This window comes from Anguilla rostrata, chromosome 6, assembly GCF_018555375.3.
Source record: "Anguilla rostrata isolate EN2019 chromosome 6, ASM1855537v3, whole genome shotgun sequence".
Lineage (NCBI taxonomy): Eukaryota > Metazoa > Chordata > Actinopteri > Anguilliformes > Anguillidae > Anguilla > Anguilla rostrata.
In genome coordinates this window covers 29,259,613-29,279,188 of record NC_057938.1, presented here as the reverse complement: position 1 = coordinate 29,279,188, position 19,576 = coordinate 29,259,613, and the positions used below count along the sequence as shown (strand labels likewise).

At 38.8% G+C, this 19,576-nt stretch overlaps 2 protein-coding genes across 3 annotated transcripts in view; one reads left to right on the top strand and one right to left on the bottom strand.

The window, feature by feature from the left end:
- LOC135257879 (saccharopine dehydrogenase-like oxidoreductase) overlaps window positions 1-19,576 on the bottom strand; it is a 385,462-nt gene that overhangs the window by 123,354 nt on the left and 242,532 nt on the right. The gene's annotated exons all lie outside the window — the stretch shown is intronic.
- On the top strand, window positions 732-18,026 carry si:ch211-57i17.5 (usherin). 2 transcript variants are annotated; one of them, XM_064341108.1, is made up of 5 exons: window positions 732-2,663; window positions 2,929-3,011; window positions 3,973-4,220; window positions 14,589-14,684; window positions 15,449-18,026. In XM_064341108.1, exons 3-5 carry the CDS (start codon window positions 4,008-4,010, stop codon window positions 15,506-15,508), a joined length of 369 nt encoding a protein of 122 aa, XP_064197178.1. In that variant the 5' UTR covers window positions 732-2,663; window positions 2,929-3,011; window positions 3,973-4,007; the 3' UTR covers window positions 15,509-18,026. The 2 variants fall into 2 exon arrangements, with proteins under 2 accessions (XP_064197178.1, XP_064197179.1); XM_064341109.1 differs by lacking the exon at window positions 732-2,663 and having other exon boundaries at window positions 2,711-3,011.

Sequence of the window (19,576 nt, the reverse complement as noted above, 5' to 3'; positions counted from 1 at the left end):
TACAGCACAGTGCCTAGAACCTGAAAGGCTTTGATCAACCATTACTCCCAAACCAAAGTCTTTTTCAAACTGAGCATATTCCAATTTTGTACTTCCCATAAAGTAATCAGAAGAAAGAGTAGAGTGAACTGGATACATCAAATAACTTTTAGCACATGGTTCGCTCTGAATGGCATGTACTGTACTATGGAGAGGTGGAGCTGGTGATTATAGCAATGAATGTAAGGAATGTACCTGCCCAGTCTTTTCTGTATTACAGTCTGCAAACCCCCTCTAATGCCTCTCATCACAGATGCTCCATCTTAGCACTGGCTGATGATACTGTCTGTGCTGAAACCTGTCTCAGTAAGGTGACTGGGGCAGCAGTGTAGTGTAATGGGTAATGACCTGGTCTTGTAACACAAGGTCATGCACACAATCTAATCAAGCATGTGTTCGAAGAGCTAGTCTCCCCAGGTGAGTGAAAAACAACAGCTTTTTCAAGCTGAGTGGCTGGAGATGGAAACGGCCCATCAGATAACAAAATTACAATATGGCTTTGCATTCAGGAAGAAACCTGACTAATCAGAAACACCTATGCCATTTGTCCCAAATATTATAGTGCCCGAAATGGAAGGACTATGTATAAAAAAAAATGCAGTGAATTCTACATGGTGAATTTAAAATTTCTAAAAATATTAATAAAATCTGAGAATCTGCACTTTAACCAGATATGAATTATTTGATTACAAATCTACAATTGTGGAGTACAGAGCCAAATCAAGAAAAACTATGTCTTTGTCCCAAATATTATGCCACTGTATATATACTGAACAAAAATATAACGCAACACTTCTATTTTTGCATCCATTTTTAATGCATTTAAATAATACCTCAAAGATTTGTTCTATGTGCACAAAGATCTTATTTCTCTCAAATGTTGCCCACACATTTGTTTATATCACTGTTAGCTAGAATTTCTCCTTTGTCAAGATAATCCATCTCCTGCACAGGTGTGGCATATCAAGATGCTGATTAAAAGCCATGATCACACACAGGTGTTCCATATGATAGGGTCAATAAAAGGCCACCCTAAAATGTTGAGCTTTTTGTTGTTCAACACCATGTCACAGATGCCTCAACAGTTAAGAGATCATGCATTTGACATGCTGACTGCAGGAATGTCCTGTAGAGAGTAATGGGTGTTTATTTCTCCACCATAAGCCGCCTCCAGTGTCGTTTCAGAGATTTTGGAAGTTTGTCCAACAGGCCTCACAACCGCAGACCATGTGTAACCACGCCAGCCCAGGACCGCCACTTCTTCACCTGCGGGATTGTCTGAGGCTAGACACACGGACAGCTGATGAAAGAGTTTCTTTACACAACCGTAGAATTTCTGCACAAACTGTCAGAAATCGCCTCAGGGAAGCTCATCTGCCTGCTCGACGTCCTCACCGAGGTCTTGATTTGTCTGCAGTTCAGCGTCACAATTCGACGTGAGTGGGCAAGAGCTCACCTTCGATGGCCACTGGCACGCTAGAGAACGGTCCTCTTCACTGATGAATCATGGTTTCATCAGTAGCTTATAAAATCTTATAAATCTTATAAAATTTCACAAAGTACCAATACAAAGGATTAATTTTAAACTATTCACAAGATTAACTTTAAAAAAATGTTATATCCATCCATTATCTATACCCGCTTATCCTGAGCAGGGTCGCAGGGGGTGCTGGAGCCTATCCCAGCGTGCATTGGGTGAGAAGCAGGAATACACCCTGGACAGGCCGCCAATCTATCACAGGGCACACACACCATTCACTCACAGACTTATACCTATGGGCAATTTAGAGTCTCCAATTAGCCTACCTGCATGTCTTTGGACTGTGGGAGGAAATCAGAGTACCCAGAGAAAACCCACGCGGACATGGGGAGAACATGCAAACTCCACACTGAAAGGCCCCAAGCCGAGATTCGAACCCACAACCTTCTTGCTGTGAGTCGACAGTGCTACCCACTGCACCACCGGTGCCGCCTAATTGGTTTTATAATTCAGAAATTAATTGCAACTAAACCTCAAAAGTGTAACAGCAAGGAAAATGAGGATAAAGGAAGCATGAGAAATCACACACAAATGGTAGCATGAAAATGTGAAATATTATAATCAAGACAATTCAAAACAAGGTTATCAGAAAAACCCAGAAAATGAAACTAAACTGAAAATGCCATTAATTTAAAAGCATTCAAGTTCTCTAGGGTGGAATGCTTGTGCTCTTTTTGGGGTGTTGTTGAGTTCTTGAAAACATAATTTTCATGAACCATGTAGTAGTTTCTCCACTATTATGTCTGATGTATGTGTGATTGTATCACATTCCTTAACAGAGTACACTGGATAATGTATAAATGAAAGCCTTCCAAACTATGTGAGATGTTCAAATTAATCTGCATAAACATTTTATTTGAAAAAATTGATTGTTTGGAATAATACCGCTTTGTTTTGCCTTGGAAAAGATAAACCTCATTCAGTTGATATTCTACATCAAATTGGTATTAGTCATTCTATTTTCATCTTAATTATTTATTAAGAAAACAGCTGAACTCAAACCAGGAAGGTTCTGTCAGTGTGTAATATCATTCTCTAATGCTCCACAGGATGGGCTGCCCTGTTCTGTGAGACTGCTGGGCAGGTAAAGTGATCCCTCTCACTATGCTGTTTCCATAGTCCACAAATGAAACAGGTGAAGTTGGACTGAAGGCACACCTCTTCCATTTTTACACAACACCTGATTTATAACTTCAGAACATTCTTCTACAGCAAAGCAGGGCCTGCAGTCTTAAGGCCCCAACATTTTAATGTCGTCATCTCTCTTCTGCAGGGTTGTTTGGAACACCGCCTTGACCACTTATTAATGGTGCTGTGAAATATTGATGATGCTGCTTCTCTGTCCTCAGCCTTCTTATTTCAGACAGCATTCACCAGGGCGGTGGGAGTACCAGCACTCCCAATACCAAATACAACACGGAAACTGGCACTGGTGAGTCTGCTGCATCATACCATATTTATACTCCTACTTTCATTGCTGATGACTTTTTGGATGGTTGTCTCTCATTGTTTGTTTGCTTTTGTACAATGAATTAAAACTAGTTACTCCTATTGGGCTAAATGTTTCAGATGTTACATGCTGATACTATATGTGATAATGGTCTGCCTGAAGGCATCACAAGCTCAGTTCAGAAATGCCAAAAGACCACCTCGAGATAAGTCAGGGAGGTATCTCATATGAAGTCAGAGTGGTTATTTGAGGAGGCATTAGAAGTGAAAAATAGGCCACATGAAGGAGACAAGTGTCAAATTACCTATTTAACAATTGGCTTTGAAAAATAAGAGCAGTGACTTGTACCCATTTACTGAAATGCTCCGAGATCCTAACCAGGAATAATTTGTTTTTTTTTAATGGTAATTTTTTGCAGGTTGAGCTATAAATTAATTGAATCATGCCTTATTACATGATATTACTTAGGGGTTAATGATGTATGAAAACTGTGGATGGCTGCTGAATTATTTTCAGACTAGGTTTCATCACGGAAGGCTGTAGCAATAGTTGTTGTCGTGCTACTAGTTTTGGGAGTTATTATTGTTTTTTATTTGTCACAGTAAGTATAATTAAATTCTCATTCTAGATGATTTAAGAAATCATTTGGATAGAATAAGCTGTATAATATTCCTGAGTACAGTAAACTATTGGTACATAATGGAAAAACTAAACATCTCAACCTTCAATTTGATTCTCTCTATGTTATTCTTATGTTACACATATTTTACAATTTATTTTTCAATTTAGTGAGTTATTTTAATTTTATTATTGCATTGTCTGCATAATAATATCACTTCCAATGAGAAGTATTTTGCAATGTAAGCCTATATGTTATATGTGGGTACATACAGTGTGTCCTGCTCTCTAACAGAGGGAAGTAATTTTTGTGCCTCTGCTGCAGATATTATCAAGCCCACATCTGGGGGGAAAGTGGGCATGAAGGAGTCTGTACCAAAGTTTTACTATGAACTGTGGTTCATCATCCTGATGGCTGGCCTGGGCCTGATCCTGTTAGCCATCTTCCTGGGCCTACTACTACATAAGGCTTTGAAAAAGCCCCCCTTCACCAGAGAGCGTCCCCCACTGGTGCCTCTGCCCCTGCAAAAGAGAAGCCCAATAGGGGTCTACCCCCCCAGTGACTCGTACTTGGTAAGAAAGAAGCATGTTTTTATGATGCCAGATGTGAAACTGATTTCGTTTTAAACAGAACAGGTCATACAACATATTTTCATTTATTTATTTTTATTGAAATGTAGAACTAGAATAGCAACACAAAGTAAAGTTTGGCATGCACATCTTATACCTCCCAGTCCCTTTTAGCCTCTCCCATTCAAACCACCACCATATCTCACTCTCCTCTGTTCTGGAACAGTATCCTTCAGAAAACCAACATAACATAGGATTTGCAAGACATTACATTACATTACAGGCATTTGGCAGAAGCTCTTATCCAGAGCGACGTACAACAAAGTGTATAACCATAACCAGGAACACGTGTGTCGAAAACCCTAGAGTAGCCTAGGCAAGAGTAGCCTATACACAGATTTCAAGCTAAAAATGTTTTATTAGCTAATTTATTATACTTACTTATTTTATTTTGTCAGACACAGAGTCTTCACATAAAATATTCAGGTAATTTAACCACATGAAATACATATCTGTTTTTGAACAAGGAAGCTAAATGAATGGTTCGTTGAACAGATGGAAATTGTCACATTTTGGAAAAGTATCAGCCTGAAAATGAAAAATAAAGAACATCCCCACAATGAAAGCATGTCAGATATTTATATTTGGTGAGGTTTTGGTGCAGCAATTTGTTTTGGTTTCTATTCCTGTGGTTCTGATTCTGAATAATGTACAGTGCCTTTGGAAAATATTCAGATCCCTTCATTTTTTCCACATTTTATTACATTATAGCATTATACTAAAATTAATTAAATTCATTTTTATTCTCATCAATCTACACACAATACCAGTGGCGTTGGTTTTGTTTGAACATTGGTGGGGACACATTAAGCGGGGGGTCCAGGGGTACTCCCCCAGGAAATTTTGAGCGTCAAACACTTCATTTCCTGCATTCTGGTGAATTTTTATGTATCACTTTATGCCTTTTCTGCATCAATTTATGGTGGGAAATGTCTTTATTTATGTAAAGGAAAACACAAAATTCAGGGGGACAAAAGCATGTGTTCTAAATATTGAGGGGGACGTATCCCCCGCATCCCCCCAAAATCTACGCCTATGCACAATACCCCATAATGACAAAGTGAAAACAGGTTTTTAGAAATTTTAGCAAATTTATTTTAAAAAACTAAAATATCATATTTACATAAATAATCAGACCCTTTATTATGACACTCAAAATTGAGCTCAGGTGCATCCTGTTTTGATTGATCATACTTGAGATGTTTCTACAACTTGATTGGAGTCCACCTGTAGTAAATACAATTGATTGGACATGATTTGGAAAGGCACATACCTGTCTATATAAAGTCCCACAGTTGACAGTGCATGTCAGAGAAAAAACCAAGTCATTGTTGTGAAGTCGAAGGAATTGTCTGTAGACCGCCAAGACAGGATTGTGTCGAGCTACAGATCTGGGGAAGGGTACACCCAGGTGACCTGAATATAGCAGTGCAGCAACACTCCCCATCCAACCTGCCAGAGCTTTAGAGTATCTACAGAGAAGAATGGGAGAAATTCCCCAAATACAGGTGTGCCATGTGTGATACTCAAGAACACTTGAAGCTGTAATCACTGCCAAAATCCATTTCATAATAAGGCTGTAACGTAACAAAATGCGAAGGGGTCTGAATACTTTCCGAAAACACTGTACACTCCTGGGGGAAAAAAATGGGCCAAGCCCAAAATGGCAAAAAAATAAGCTTTTAATGGTGTTAACAACAAATCACTGGTCAGAAAATTAGCAAGAATTAAACAAATGCACTCCTGAGACCTCCTGTGCCACCATTTGCTCGTTTACTTTTGCTGCAGTGAACTGTTTGAGGAAAAGCTAGAAACAGGGAAATTCACTTATACAGTACACAAATTAACATAATGTCAAATAAATTAGTTATGTTTTGTATTTGGTTGCATATCATTTGCATGCCATGACTTCCTGATGTCTGTGACCTATTACATCATCAGAGTCTGGATATCTTGTTTTCAGGTTGTCCTACAAGCAATATAAAAACTATTTGCATTTGAATGGATCTCTATGGGAATTGGGGAGTGGGACTAGATTCAGCTGTAAATTATGCTGATACAGTATGGAATACATTTGTTGGCTGAATGGCTTTAAGTCATCGAGGGTCCAAGGTATCAAATGAGCCTCAAACCACTGTGCTGCTGCCAGATATGCAGTAAATACTACAAGCATTGTTTCTCCTGAATATTTTTTCCATTGAGTTCAACAGGAAAATTAATCAGGAGAAAAAATGCTTGTAGTATCTACCGCATATTTGGCAGCAGCATGGTTGTTTGAGGCTCATTTGACACTCATTTGATATTTAATATATATAGTATTTCAATTGTGCTGTTGGATGTTGTCAACCGGGGGAGAGAGGGGGGTGCTGGCAGGTGAGGGCGCAAATAATTGCGTGTTATGCTTTCAAACACTGCACAAATACATTTATTGCCGGTCATTTCAGTGTCACCCCCCTCTGATGGTGTCACCCGGTGCGGCCCACACCCCCTAGTGAAGCCTCTGAAAATAATAACTAACTTATCTCGAAAAATGACGTAGTATCTCAAAATAATGAGAAACTTTCTCAAAATAATGACTTCCTTATCTCAAAACAATGAGTTAGTATCTCAAAATAATGAGAAACTTTCTCAATATTTTGACTTAGGCCTACCATCACAAAGTCACGTGCACTAGCTTTCTGTCTTTGCTATCGGAAAAGAGGTAGGCAAGCATGGTTTTGGAGCACTGATGTAGAGCAAGCTACTTGTAGATATTGTTGGGCTCTCAACACCAAGCTATATTTTGATGTGAGCTTCATGAAGGTATCGTGTATCTACTTGTACAAATGACAAAATGTAGGAAGACCAGGAAGTGAGATAAAAATTTTAAAAAGCCTGGTTTTGGCCGCTTGGTCTATCAGCAAACATATGGCTTAGCTATGCTCAGAAGTCCTCAATAATAATTGTATTTTCCAAGAAATTCCGAAAAATCGTTGATAACGTTTTGTCAGGTGCAGTGTCTTTTACTGCTACTACAGAGTGAATGCGTAAGTGAATGCGATGAAGAGAAAACTTACGCTGAGCGATAAAACACTATTCCAAAAGCTAAATTCGACATGTTATACATCGTTAGAAGACTTATACTGTCATCTACTGAATAAATGAATTGTCAATCAAGCCAGACTGTTCTAAAAAGGGCAACAACGCCCTAAACAACACGTGTGGTATTATGCACAGCTATTTTGGAAGGTACCCAGGGGTCACAAATGCGCGTATATTTCACAAATGGATTGTCCAAGACGATATAACCACTCAATCTCAAAAGGGACATCTCTATGCGTAAAACCAATGGTAAGGTTGTATATTTATTCAATATTTAGTCCCAGATATTGACTGTAGAATGATATGGTATAATTTTTGAAAACTTTGTCTTGGTTATTTTGTTATTCAGCAATGTTTTCACTGCTGTATTGGCATATCTTGGGGCTGTTGTTGGGGACTTATCTTGTTGCTATGATGGAATACGATTTTTGAGTTGTGAAAGAATATTATTATGAATGCCCAGATAGATAATATTGTCCATTATGTCATGGGTGGGGGGTGTAGTTGCAGATGAGACTGTAGGGAGAGGGTGCTTGTTAAATGAACGACCAAAGCGACAATGGTGGCACTGCGAAACTCCGTATTTGCCATAGTTGTCGTACCTCGTCTACTAATGGAACTAAAACAAAGCGTTTCTGTTTAACTCATACTTTGGGTGCAGGAGCAATAAATGTCTGAGTTGAACAATCTAAGCATGCCGACGTGCTAACCACTAGGGGCTTTGCGCTAAGAGGTTAAGGAAAAACCACAATGAGCACAATGACTTCCAGCCCTTAAAACATTCATTTCTGTACCATATGCCCTTATTTAAACAGACGGAATTCACAAACAACTTCACATGTCCCAATAAAGCCGCAAACTTAGGGAACTTAAGTTTTTCCCTTCCTCTTCTTCCTTTTTCTGCCTATTACATCATCACAAATGCTCCAGGCCCACAAAGAATTCTCACCATTGGACATTTAGCTGCATCAGCCACAAAAAAAAACATTGGATATTATGCGCAAAATGGACATACAAAGCAGTGCACAAGTTTAGAATAGGCCGCTATATTTTTTTTTGCCTATGGGACCTTTGGAGGACTGTCAGGCAAATCCCCTCTCGGACTCAGGCAAGTTTTTAACTTTTTAACTTGACTTGCTTGCTAATAATTGCCTAAAATTGAAACTATTGCTTTTGCAGCTGCACAGTCTTTGCGGGAAACATATTTATGAAGTTTGAATAACCACATTGTCTTCAGATGGTAAGATGAAAAAGCACAGGGCCAAGTTATTTGAAATAATATTTAAAAACTTTGAATTGCATTGCTTCGGAATACAGATTCTTTCATTTGCGAGCTAAGATATTTTTTCTTGTAACTTGGCCTAATTTTGATATCAATATTTATAAAGGCAGGCCTAGATTTTGCAAGTTTGAAGTAATGACAGACAGACTTACAGACAATGCTTTGTATGTGTGAGTAATTTGCAATTTTTGTATGTTGAAAATGTGTTTTTCTTCAGATTGTCATTGTACAGGTATGGAAAATGCTTATGTGTGGCAATATTAGTCGTATGGGTAGATCTGAGAGAGTAATAGCTCTGGTAAAGAATCCTGAGCCAGGACCTGTGGGCCCATAAGTGTCTGTAGTGCCTTCTTGATGGCTGGATGAACACATTGCGACGGGTGGGCAGCCTCATTGGCGATACTAAGGGTTTTCTGTGAGCAATGACTGTTGTAATGTACTTGATGGCTGGAGGATGGGCGCCAAAGATGGACAGTGTTTACAACCTATTGCAGCTCTTTTTGCCATAACACACAGTTATGCAACAGTTATGCTCTCAATTGTACATTAAAAGTTGGTTAGATCCGAGGGGGAAAGTTGGCCTTTTTCAACCTCCTCAGGAAGTTAGTAGTTAGAAGCATGTAAATGCCGTCACTTTCGAGGGGGATGCCCTGGCTGTGCATGCTGTCCGGTTTTGACAAATTAAAAAGCTGGCAAACCTAATCCAAAATGCAGTTAAACTACATTTACAAGGTATTTAGACTGCATTGCAAAGCAGGGCTAGAGCATTTCTTGGGGTGACCAATGCTCCGCAAAGAAAAATGTGACAGAACTGTTAACAATACTGATTAGCATGGTGGAATTAGTTCTGTCAAATGGGTCCTAACTGAAACAAAACAAAGGTTTTACTTCATTTGGATGGACCTAGATGCAGATGCCCACTTCCAACTGTTACCAAACTACTTAGGAAGTTGCGCAAAAAAACCTGACTGACTAACTGAGAGCCGCATATTTTATGTAGTGAAAAAGAGGAGGGGGCAGACGCATGGACATAGGCTAAGAAGTCTATATTCATTATGCATTATTTTAAGTCATTTTTCATGTGCATTATTTTACATTTGAAAACACGAATTTCTTGTATGTACATAGAATTTCAAATGCGAAAAGTGCTAATTTTATTTGATATTCCAGTGCCAAGTAAATTACCTAAAATCAAGCTACTATCTAAAATGGACCCTCCCAATGATCTACCTATCGTAGGTTTTGCCCCCTACCTATCGTGGTTGCCAAATTGCTGCGATGGGTACTTTTTCAAGGCTGGGTGCCGGGGTCCTTCCTCTGGTTGCTGGCTAACATCGCTAACAGTAGTAGCCTCGCTAGCACTGCCAGGAGCAATAAGCGGCTAGCAGAGGGGCTAGCATGTCAGCCACAGTCTCTTCCCTCTCCCCCTCTCGAGCCTCTTCTTCTCCCTCACTCTTCCTCGATGATGGCCTGGGCCTGCTGTTCTAGGTCATTTTGAAACAAGAAAATGATGGATTTTCAAGCTAGCACAAGGTGCAGCAACTCCGAAGATAGATAGCCAACTCAAATAAATCGATCTCGCGTGAGTAACATGATCTCGCTCACGTGCCATCACTAGGCTGTACTACTGATCTGTGGCCATTAACAGTACGATGTTAACAATTGAATACAATAAGCAGAAATGTAGAGTCGATCTGATCTTAGACCAGTGCATATTTAACTTTATTGCGTGTGCTGCGTGGGTGCTATGGCAATTGGGGGCGCTTTTGGGCCGGATCAACTGGAGAATGGGAGAAACTGAAGCTGAATTCAAACGAATATAGACGGCTGCCTATATTTTGTATGTCAAACTTCTGGTAATTTATTGGTGGTGCTACGGTGGTGCTATTGTAATTTCTACTGGTGCTATAGCACCAGCAAGCCCCCCCTTAGTGCCGCCCCTGATTGTATGCAAATATAAAAATCTTGGGACCACAAGACAGCCACTGCATCGTTCAGGAATTAGGCACAAAGTAACTCCCAGGCCTGAACAAACCTTGGTCTGAAAGGTTCACCTGAACCCCAAGACAACAACAAAGGAACTGGTGAATGAGTTGGAGGCATCAGGTATCAAAGTATCTACATCCACCATTAAGAGAATCCCGCATCGCCATGGCTTGAAAGGCTGTCGTGCAAGGAAGAAGCCCCTACTCCAAGACCAGAAAAAAAAGCCAGAATGAAGTTTGCAGGTGATCACCAGGATGAAGACCTAGCCTTTTGGATGAGTGTTCTCTGGCTAGATGAAACAAAATTTGAACTTTTTGGCCATAATGAAAAAAAATTAAGGGATTATTAATTTTATTATTAATTATCATTAAGGGATTCTCTTAATGGTGGATGTAGATACTTTGATACCTGATGCCTCCAACTCATTCACCAGAATTCATTCATTCAGGTGCTATGTATGGAGGAGAAAGGTGAGGTGTTTAATCTGAAGAACACCATCCCAACTGTGAAACATGGGGGTGGCAGCATGTTGTGGGGGTGTTTTGCTAGAAAAGGGACTGGTGCACTTCAGAAAATAGATGAAATCATGAGGAAGGAGGATTATCTAGAAATACTGAAGCATTACCTCAAGACATCAGCTAGAAAGTTAAATTTTGGTCGAAGCTGGGTCTCCCAGCAGGACAATGATCCTAAGCATACCTCCAAAGTTGTAACAAAATGGCTGAAAATCTGATATAGTACATAAAAGCTGAAATAAATCTGTCTCTTAGCTATAATTTTGAAATGACCTCTTATGGAAATAAAGTAGATACCCTACTTGACTTAACACAGGAAATGTATGGTAACATGAAATGTGTGGAGTTGTGAAAAATTGAATATGAATGTCTTTAACTTAGGTGTATGTAAACCTTTGGCCTCAACTGTACAATACTAAATTAGATTTGTTTATATTCATAATCTCGGGTGAAATAAAGTGCAGCAAATGCAATTATCTTGGCAAAAATGCACATATGAAGGTAAAACTATACCAATGTTCTGGATCAAAAACTCCTTGATCATAAGTGTGCATAATCTGCAGGTGTCCCTTAGTGTCTCCAAATCTATCCAAAATGTCTAAATTGTGCATTAATGTAAGTCATAACATAATCATATTTTTGTCATTTATGCCAGGCTGTTATTCGGTCCAATAGACTTATAATGAAACATGCCATACATTGTTGGAAAGCTTATACAGTTCTCTACTGGATATATGAGTTGTCTATCAAACTAGAATGAACTGAAAACAGTTACAGCGGCTTAACTGCATGGACCCGGATGACGCCTTTTGGCGTCATAAATCATCGTCAACGAAGATCTCCATAATTTCTGAAGCTGACTCGGTTCTCTTTTTTTTAATCAATGAGGGAAGGGTCTGAACTTTGAGTGGCATGTATCTTTAGCCATTCAGGTGCAATCTATGGTGCTTTAACTATGTCAACAAAACATGGCCAAATTTTAGCGTCGGGGAAGTAATGGAGGCCAGTATCAGACTTCATGCTACTGAAAGTTTGTTTGTAAATTTCCATTTTTAATTCGTTTTGAAATGGCTCCAAAGATGCGTTTGAAGAGACACATGGATGCTAAAAAAGCTCTTGAACTTATTATTACACACAGTGAGTAAGATTGCGGTTCTGCAAAAGAGTGGAATTGTTTTGCAGAACCGAGGATGAATAATTACTTTTCTTTGGCATGGATCCAACTGAAGACAATATCGGATGAGTTCGTTTAGTCTTTGAATGTCATTATGCTGAGAAATTGTTAAACCATTTTTATTGATAGTATTTGCATTTCTCTGCAAACGCGCAAAAACACACTAGTATAATAAAACAATGGTGGTAAATACTGTATATATATAGTCCGCATCGTTACGTTTCTACCGTAATGTAACAAACTTCCTTGTGTCTACATATTGAATATCAACAAAAGACGTAATTTATGCTGTAGTCTACTAATGTCTACCCCAGGTAGTAGGGATGGCGAGTTGTTATTTTGTTTTCTGTTTCATATTTTTTTCAATATCATATTTATTATTTGAAATATGTATTACTATTCTATCTGTCTCTGAGGTGCTCTGAAATGTGCATTCTCGGCTAAGCTGAGCAATGGATTGGAATATGTGTCTGACGCCTTTTTTTTTTCCCTCCGGGAACTGCTATGAACACATCAATGCACTCCAATCCCCTCAGCTCTGCCATCAACTCCCCCTGCCAGAAAGGCCTAAAAATGTTGATAGAAATGTTTTTATTCCAAAAGCACAATTGAAATACTATATACTATATACCATATGGTATATAGTATTTCAATCGTGCTTTTGGAATAAAAACATTTCTATCAACATTTTTAGGTCTAATGTCCTTTCTCGTGCAAGGCTCAGGCACCAGGCTGTTCATGTACATAATGCCACATTGTAAAGCAATGGCAAGTTCAATTGACATGATATTTGGTGTTGGTACTACATACAACCTGGACTTACATTGCAGGTTTCCTTAAGGTGAGACATGTACTTTTGGAAATACATTACAAAAAAACATTTTTTTCTCATAAAACGTAATTTTTTTTTTTTTTTTGCTTTGAACTGTTATTTCTGATTATCTAACTATTAGAAGTATAATTTTTTGGTAGATTTGGGTTGCCAAGAGACGTCTGATAAAACTGGTATGTAATACTTGGGGCTTCTTCTTAATTATCATGTAAAAAACTGTAAGACAAATGATGATAGTGAAAAACGGCCAAAAACCATTTGGAGTCCAAGGGTTTAAATAGTAAATAAGGTTTTGTGTAAATGCCTACCCCCACTTTATATTTGTGTGTTTATTTCTCAAATGGATTGTTCAAGACAGTAAATTACCACTTAATCTTGAAAAGACATCTTTACATGTAAAACCAATAGTAAAATTCTATATTCCATATTTATTTGCAGATATCGATAGTAGAATAACGTGGTATAATTACACAAGAATTCCTCTTGTTTATCTTGCTATTCATTGAACAATGTTTTTCACCAATGCATCGGCGTACCTTTGGGGCTATTGTTGGCTTTATCTTGTTGCTATGATGGAATACAAATGTTTGGTGGTGACAGAATATTTTTATGAACCCCCAGATAGATGCTTTTGTCCAGTGTGTTATGCTTGGGGGTTATAGTTCCAGATGAGACTGCAGGGAGAGGGTGTTAAATGGATAATCTACATGATAGTAGTGGCACTTAGAAACTCTGTACGAGGTATGGCTATTAAATAATGAGACTAATGTTGTAATTCAATTTTAATGAAGAAAACTTACATTTCAATTCCTTTCCCCTTCAATATATTCCCCTTCTGCTACTACACACCGCTGCATTCTGGTCTTCCACTGATCAAAGCAGTGCAGTAGGTCTTCTTCCGTTAGTTGTCTCAGAAGCTCTGTTGTTTTCTTATTCACTTCTGGAACAGACTCTAAACGGGTTCCCTTGAGTGCAGACTTGATTTTAGGGAAAAGAACAAAGTCGCATGGTGCTAGATCAGGTGAATAGGGAGGGCGGTCAAGTACTTTTCCCTAAAATCAAGTCTGCAAACAAGGGAACCCGTTTCGAGTCTGTTAATTTCTGTCACCTTAATACTGGTGGCATGTGTGTAACATTTGAATAATCAAGTAAGACCATGTTTGGTCGGAGCAATTAAAAGTCTTCCCTAAAATATTAAATATGGCTTGTCCAATATGATTATGGCGGTCATACCTAATGTTTTGTTTAATCCAATTAAATATGAAAAAGGTCACTGTCGAACATAATCTAGTGGTACAGGTATAATCTTGGCACCCTCTGCATTCTGAGAAATGTGTGTGCATACCCAACAATTAAAGACATTCTTTATTTTAACATATTGCAGAGAGGTCTGATAGTAGGTGTTTTCCATAAGGTGTTTTAGACTTCTGATGATCAACAGGCGCTGATTTCCCAGCATTCAGGAGGATCTAGAGAGCCAATTTATCTGCTGAGGATGATACACACCATCCGAATAAGAGAAGATTTGGATAGCAGGGTAAGTCATTCCGCCAATTATAGTGGCACTGAGGGTTTGCCACTTTTCTGGGTTTCCTACAGAAATAACCACAAACACCGCAGACTCTCAGAGCTCTTAAGAAAATTAAGTTCTGTACCTTCTGACCTCATGTAAACAGAATTCACAAAGAACTTCAAACGTCCACACCATAAATCCCCAAACTTAAGGGATTTTGCATTTTTTCCCCCCTGCCGATTACATCACCAAAAATGCTCCAGTACCACAATCAAGAATTCTCCACTTAGGACAATTAAATAAGTCACAAATTATTCAATATTTATATCAAAGATATAAATTTGCAGATTTTGTCATTTGATCTAGGGCAGGTTAGTTAGCATTTTGAGTTTATAATTTATTTGATCTCCATAGCATGGGGTGAACAAAGAAGCAGAGTGTTTATCTACCAATTAATTATTCAGATTTTGGGCAGGCTTGTTAATCAAGGAAAATGATTGAACACGGATCAAGACCAATTATCAGTTTATTATGAAGGTTTCCTCTTCCTGTTTTCAGCTCAGCAATCACCACTGTTAAACCTTCAGTTAAACTAATCATTTAAGTAATGCATGTAATAGAACACAACGCAATGGCACACCATATATATTGCCACTATAAAAACTGTTATGTCTAGATTTTTGATGTTTTTAAAATCTTACATCCAGAGTGTATATGAGTGTATATATCAGTGTTCATCTGAATGAGAAGTATTTCATTGTATATTTAAAAACATGTATGAATTGTAGGAGACGGCTCCATCTGGTCTGGGGAGGAGAGAGCACAGAAGACCATGGGGACCAGCCTAGGTCTAGACACCAATGTCCATTGGTTTGGCTGGGGATGCCTGAGGTAGGAAAGCCTTATCCTCTTCATTCACCAGTCCCTGAGAGGAACAGCAGCCCTGGATGTCCTGCTCATTCATTGTGGCAGGAACAACTTCAGCAAGATCAAGAGCCTGGATCTCATCACAGGAATGAAGTGGGAACTGCAAATCCTCCATCATCTATTACCAGGGACCAAGATCTTCCGGTCTGGGATCACCCAGCGACGTTGGTGGGGGACTGCTAATCCGGGGAATTTGCAAAAAAAAAAGTGAGGATGTGGGTGAACAATGTCATGGCTACATTTATTCATAATTTAGGTGCCATTTTTTGTCCCACATCCTCAGATAAAATTAGAAAATGATGATGCTTATTTATTAAGGATTTCCCATTTCCCATGGGAAAAGTATATCGTTTTCAAGAAAAGTATACATTCCCTTAAAGACTGAATCCGGGGGAGTAGAAGGTGCTTTTCCCTGCTCAATTTTAGCAGTTTCTCCAATCCTGGATTTAGCTTTTAATGGAGCAGGGTCTTTTTATGAAATAGGTCATTTCAAGATTTTCAAGCTTTATGTGATGATTTTTATCATTTTTTAATTTCTGCCTTTTATTAGTAATCTTTAGACTTTATTCAGCAAACTCGCCCTGCTCTTCCTCATCCCTGACCCTCATCTTCCCTTTCCTTCATCTCCCCTTTTTTCCCCACAACTTGTCCTCTCTAGCCATGCCAACCCATGGCCTTCCTTATCTCCTTCTCCCTAAGATGGATGTAGCTGTCTGATCTGCAAATAGTTTTTCATTTTCCATTTTCAAGTTTTGCGTTTCCTCTACATTGACTTACAATTAGGTGTTCAAAAACCTAATTGGGAACCTATTGATTAACCTCAGTCTTTTGATTAAAAAAAGTTAAATCTGTAAAGACTTGCACACTCACTTGATGCTCCAAAAATATAATAGTAGCCTAGTTATTTAGCAGGTATTATTAGCTGGGTAATGTTAGCTAGATAGATAGCCAAATGGCTTGGAAGCTGAAGTTGCTAACTCTTTTAGAATACTGGACTACCCAATATAGCAAATAAGAATTAGTTGGTGACAGTAGGTTATGGTACGTACGCTATACGCTATGTTATAGGCTACGCTATACACTATGTTAACTAATTTGGCGAAGTGAAAGAGTACACATGACTTAGCTACCGAAAATAAAACTGCAGAGAAGGATTATTCGATTGTTGATTAGTGCGGATGTAAGCAGCACACACCATAATGAATTCAGCATGATATAAAACAGGATGTTTGCATTAGCCATAGACATTAGTTGACTTCACACAGGTAACAGGAAGACAACGGGTCACAGTTGCAATGTCAAAGTCATCTCACTCCCAGTGACCATAGATTGTAGCCAGGGACTAACAGTGTCTCATTAGTCCACAAAAATGTAATAAGAGTGCCCAAATGACACAATAAATTAATAAATCAGCTCATGGAGAGACATAAGACGACAAAATACACTGATTGTGACTACATGTTCTTGTGGGAAAGAATTATTGACTTTGTATTTTGACCGCATTTGTACCATTGACTTACTTTGAAAACGGGGTCTGAAATACCTATACTGGACCCAGCTGCAGTGGCGCTAGTGAGCAAAGTCCCTCAACAAGACCAGGAAGTTAGCTTCAAAAATGGAGTGACAAGCCTATTTTCTGTTATTTTGGGAAGATGTTTTATATTCCTCTTTCAGCTAATCATTTACATTTGTTGGTTTGTTCCTCCTCTGAATATTCCTCAGTTGGTATTCTACCTGAAGCCAGTCAATTGACTTTTAGTAAATGAATGATTAACACTGCCATCCACCAATACCTTCTTAGAAATGGTTGCTTCCTCCGACATCTATCTCTGACACTGTCTGCAATAGTATAGTCTAGCTGGTAGTGAAAAAAAACTAGCTAGCTACGAATTACAAAGCTTCTGTAGGTGCTTAAATGCTGCTGCTGGGGAACTTGAATCACTGTGTGATTCAAGTCACCTTTGATCTTAGAACGCATGCCAGCATGGAAGATATGGAAAATCCTAGCCGTCTTTGGTTTAGGCTACAAAGTTTGATTACTTTGTAATTGGCAAGAAACGAGTAGCTTATGTTTCTATTTGTGTGCGCTCTGTGAATTGTTTGTGTGCATATGCGAGCTTGTCAGTGTTTGCTGTCCCCGATCTTTCATAATATCATGAGCACATTCACATTCATCAGGAGAAAAAAAAGTATAATGTACAGTATATGCAATTTTTTTTCTGGATTGGGTGTGTTTGAGGCCCTGTTTGGAAGAGGCCCTGTGTGTTTCAAACTCACTGTTTCCTGGGTGTGTTTCAAACCTGGCAACACTGCTGTAAACAGTACGGACAAGTGTGGCTAAGTTGCACAAACAGTACTAGGGATACAGAAAAATGTGATTACTGCACAAAAATAATTTAATGCAAGGGACTAAATATGTGGAACACAGCAAAGCATGGCATAATACATTACATTACATTACATTACAGGCATTTGGCAGACGCTCTTATCCAGAGCGACGTACAACAAAGTGTATAACCATAACCAGGAACAAGTATGACGAAACCCCTAGAGAGAAGTACCGGTCCAAGTACAGGGAACAACCGCATAGTTCAACTTGGATCCTGATGGTTAAACTGATTAACACTAACAACGAGAACGGCAACAACGCAATCTATGGAAAAATAAAAATAAATAAAAGTACAAGTAGTCGTTAAGACAGGCGATAAGGCATATATAAAGCATAAAGAATGAACCTTTTTTGATGTCCCCAGTCACAGTCATCAGCTAATGCTAGTTTTACGGCATCAAACTCAGGTAAAAAAATAAAAAACTATTTATGGCACTCGGAAATCTAAAATCTAAATGATACCCACCCCTAGTAGGAAGTTCCAACCTCATAATTCCAACCTCCAACCATAAAGCTTTCCAGTAACCGGAGCTCAGAAAGGTGATGTGTAAGCAAAAAAAAAAAAAAAGGCTGAACTGGAGAAGCTGATGCTTCTTAGTGTGGTTACAAGTGTAACCGTGTGGTTACACACCTGTCTCTGCGAGCATAACATGTTTTATTTTTGTGCCATGCAGGACATTTTACTCAATGGTGTATTTTAATATCTTAAAATCGTCTTGAGACGATTTAATTCTGTAGTTATGTAGTTTGCTAGGCATACCGCCATGTTTGCGAGACGTCATACAGCTCCTGAAGTTGGCGTTGTCCAAGTTTCCTACTTGGAACTGTGACATCAAGTGGCGTTCCATTGTACTTTTCCTAATAGGAGGTTGGACGTTCCGATTTAGTAAATTGTCCCGAATGCAGCATATCATTACAAGGTAGGTCATAAAACCTTGGACTGAATTTGTAAACTGTTAGACTACCGATAACCAAAATATGGTGTAGCTAGCTGTATAGCTACATTTGTTTCATTCATACAACACGCTGCCTACTTAGCTTGCTTCTCAGCTTGCTTCTAACTGTAAACATATTTATATGCCTACTTCAGAATGAAACATTTTAATCTGTGCTATTATTTAAAGGGGAATTGCACTTTATAACACTTCTGCTTCTCATGACTGATATTGTCCTTCTAATGAATGAGTCGCCCTTCATTTTCCGATTACATATTTCATTATGCTAATATTTTACGCTGTTTTGTTGTTTTCCTTTACAAATGCAGGAAGTAGTCCCAGGCAGTTTAGTGTCGAACTCGAGGATGCATATCATTGTGCGACTTCTGATGTGGGCGTACCTGCAGACAATAACATTAGGTTAGTCATAGAAATAGTGTTATATGACTACTAGCTAGCGAAACCGAAAATGTCTGAGGACGAAGATTTTGTTTTTGATCATGGGATTGTTGTGCCCTATCGATTCAAGCCGGAATACACAAAATAAAAGCTGGCTAATTTTCAGGCTGATCGTGCGAGAGCGAGTCAGGAGTGGACCGAGATTGAGGAACCACATGCTATTTCCCGGACAAATGGCAACTGGTGGTAGACATCCTATGTATCAC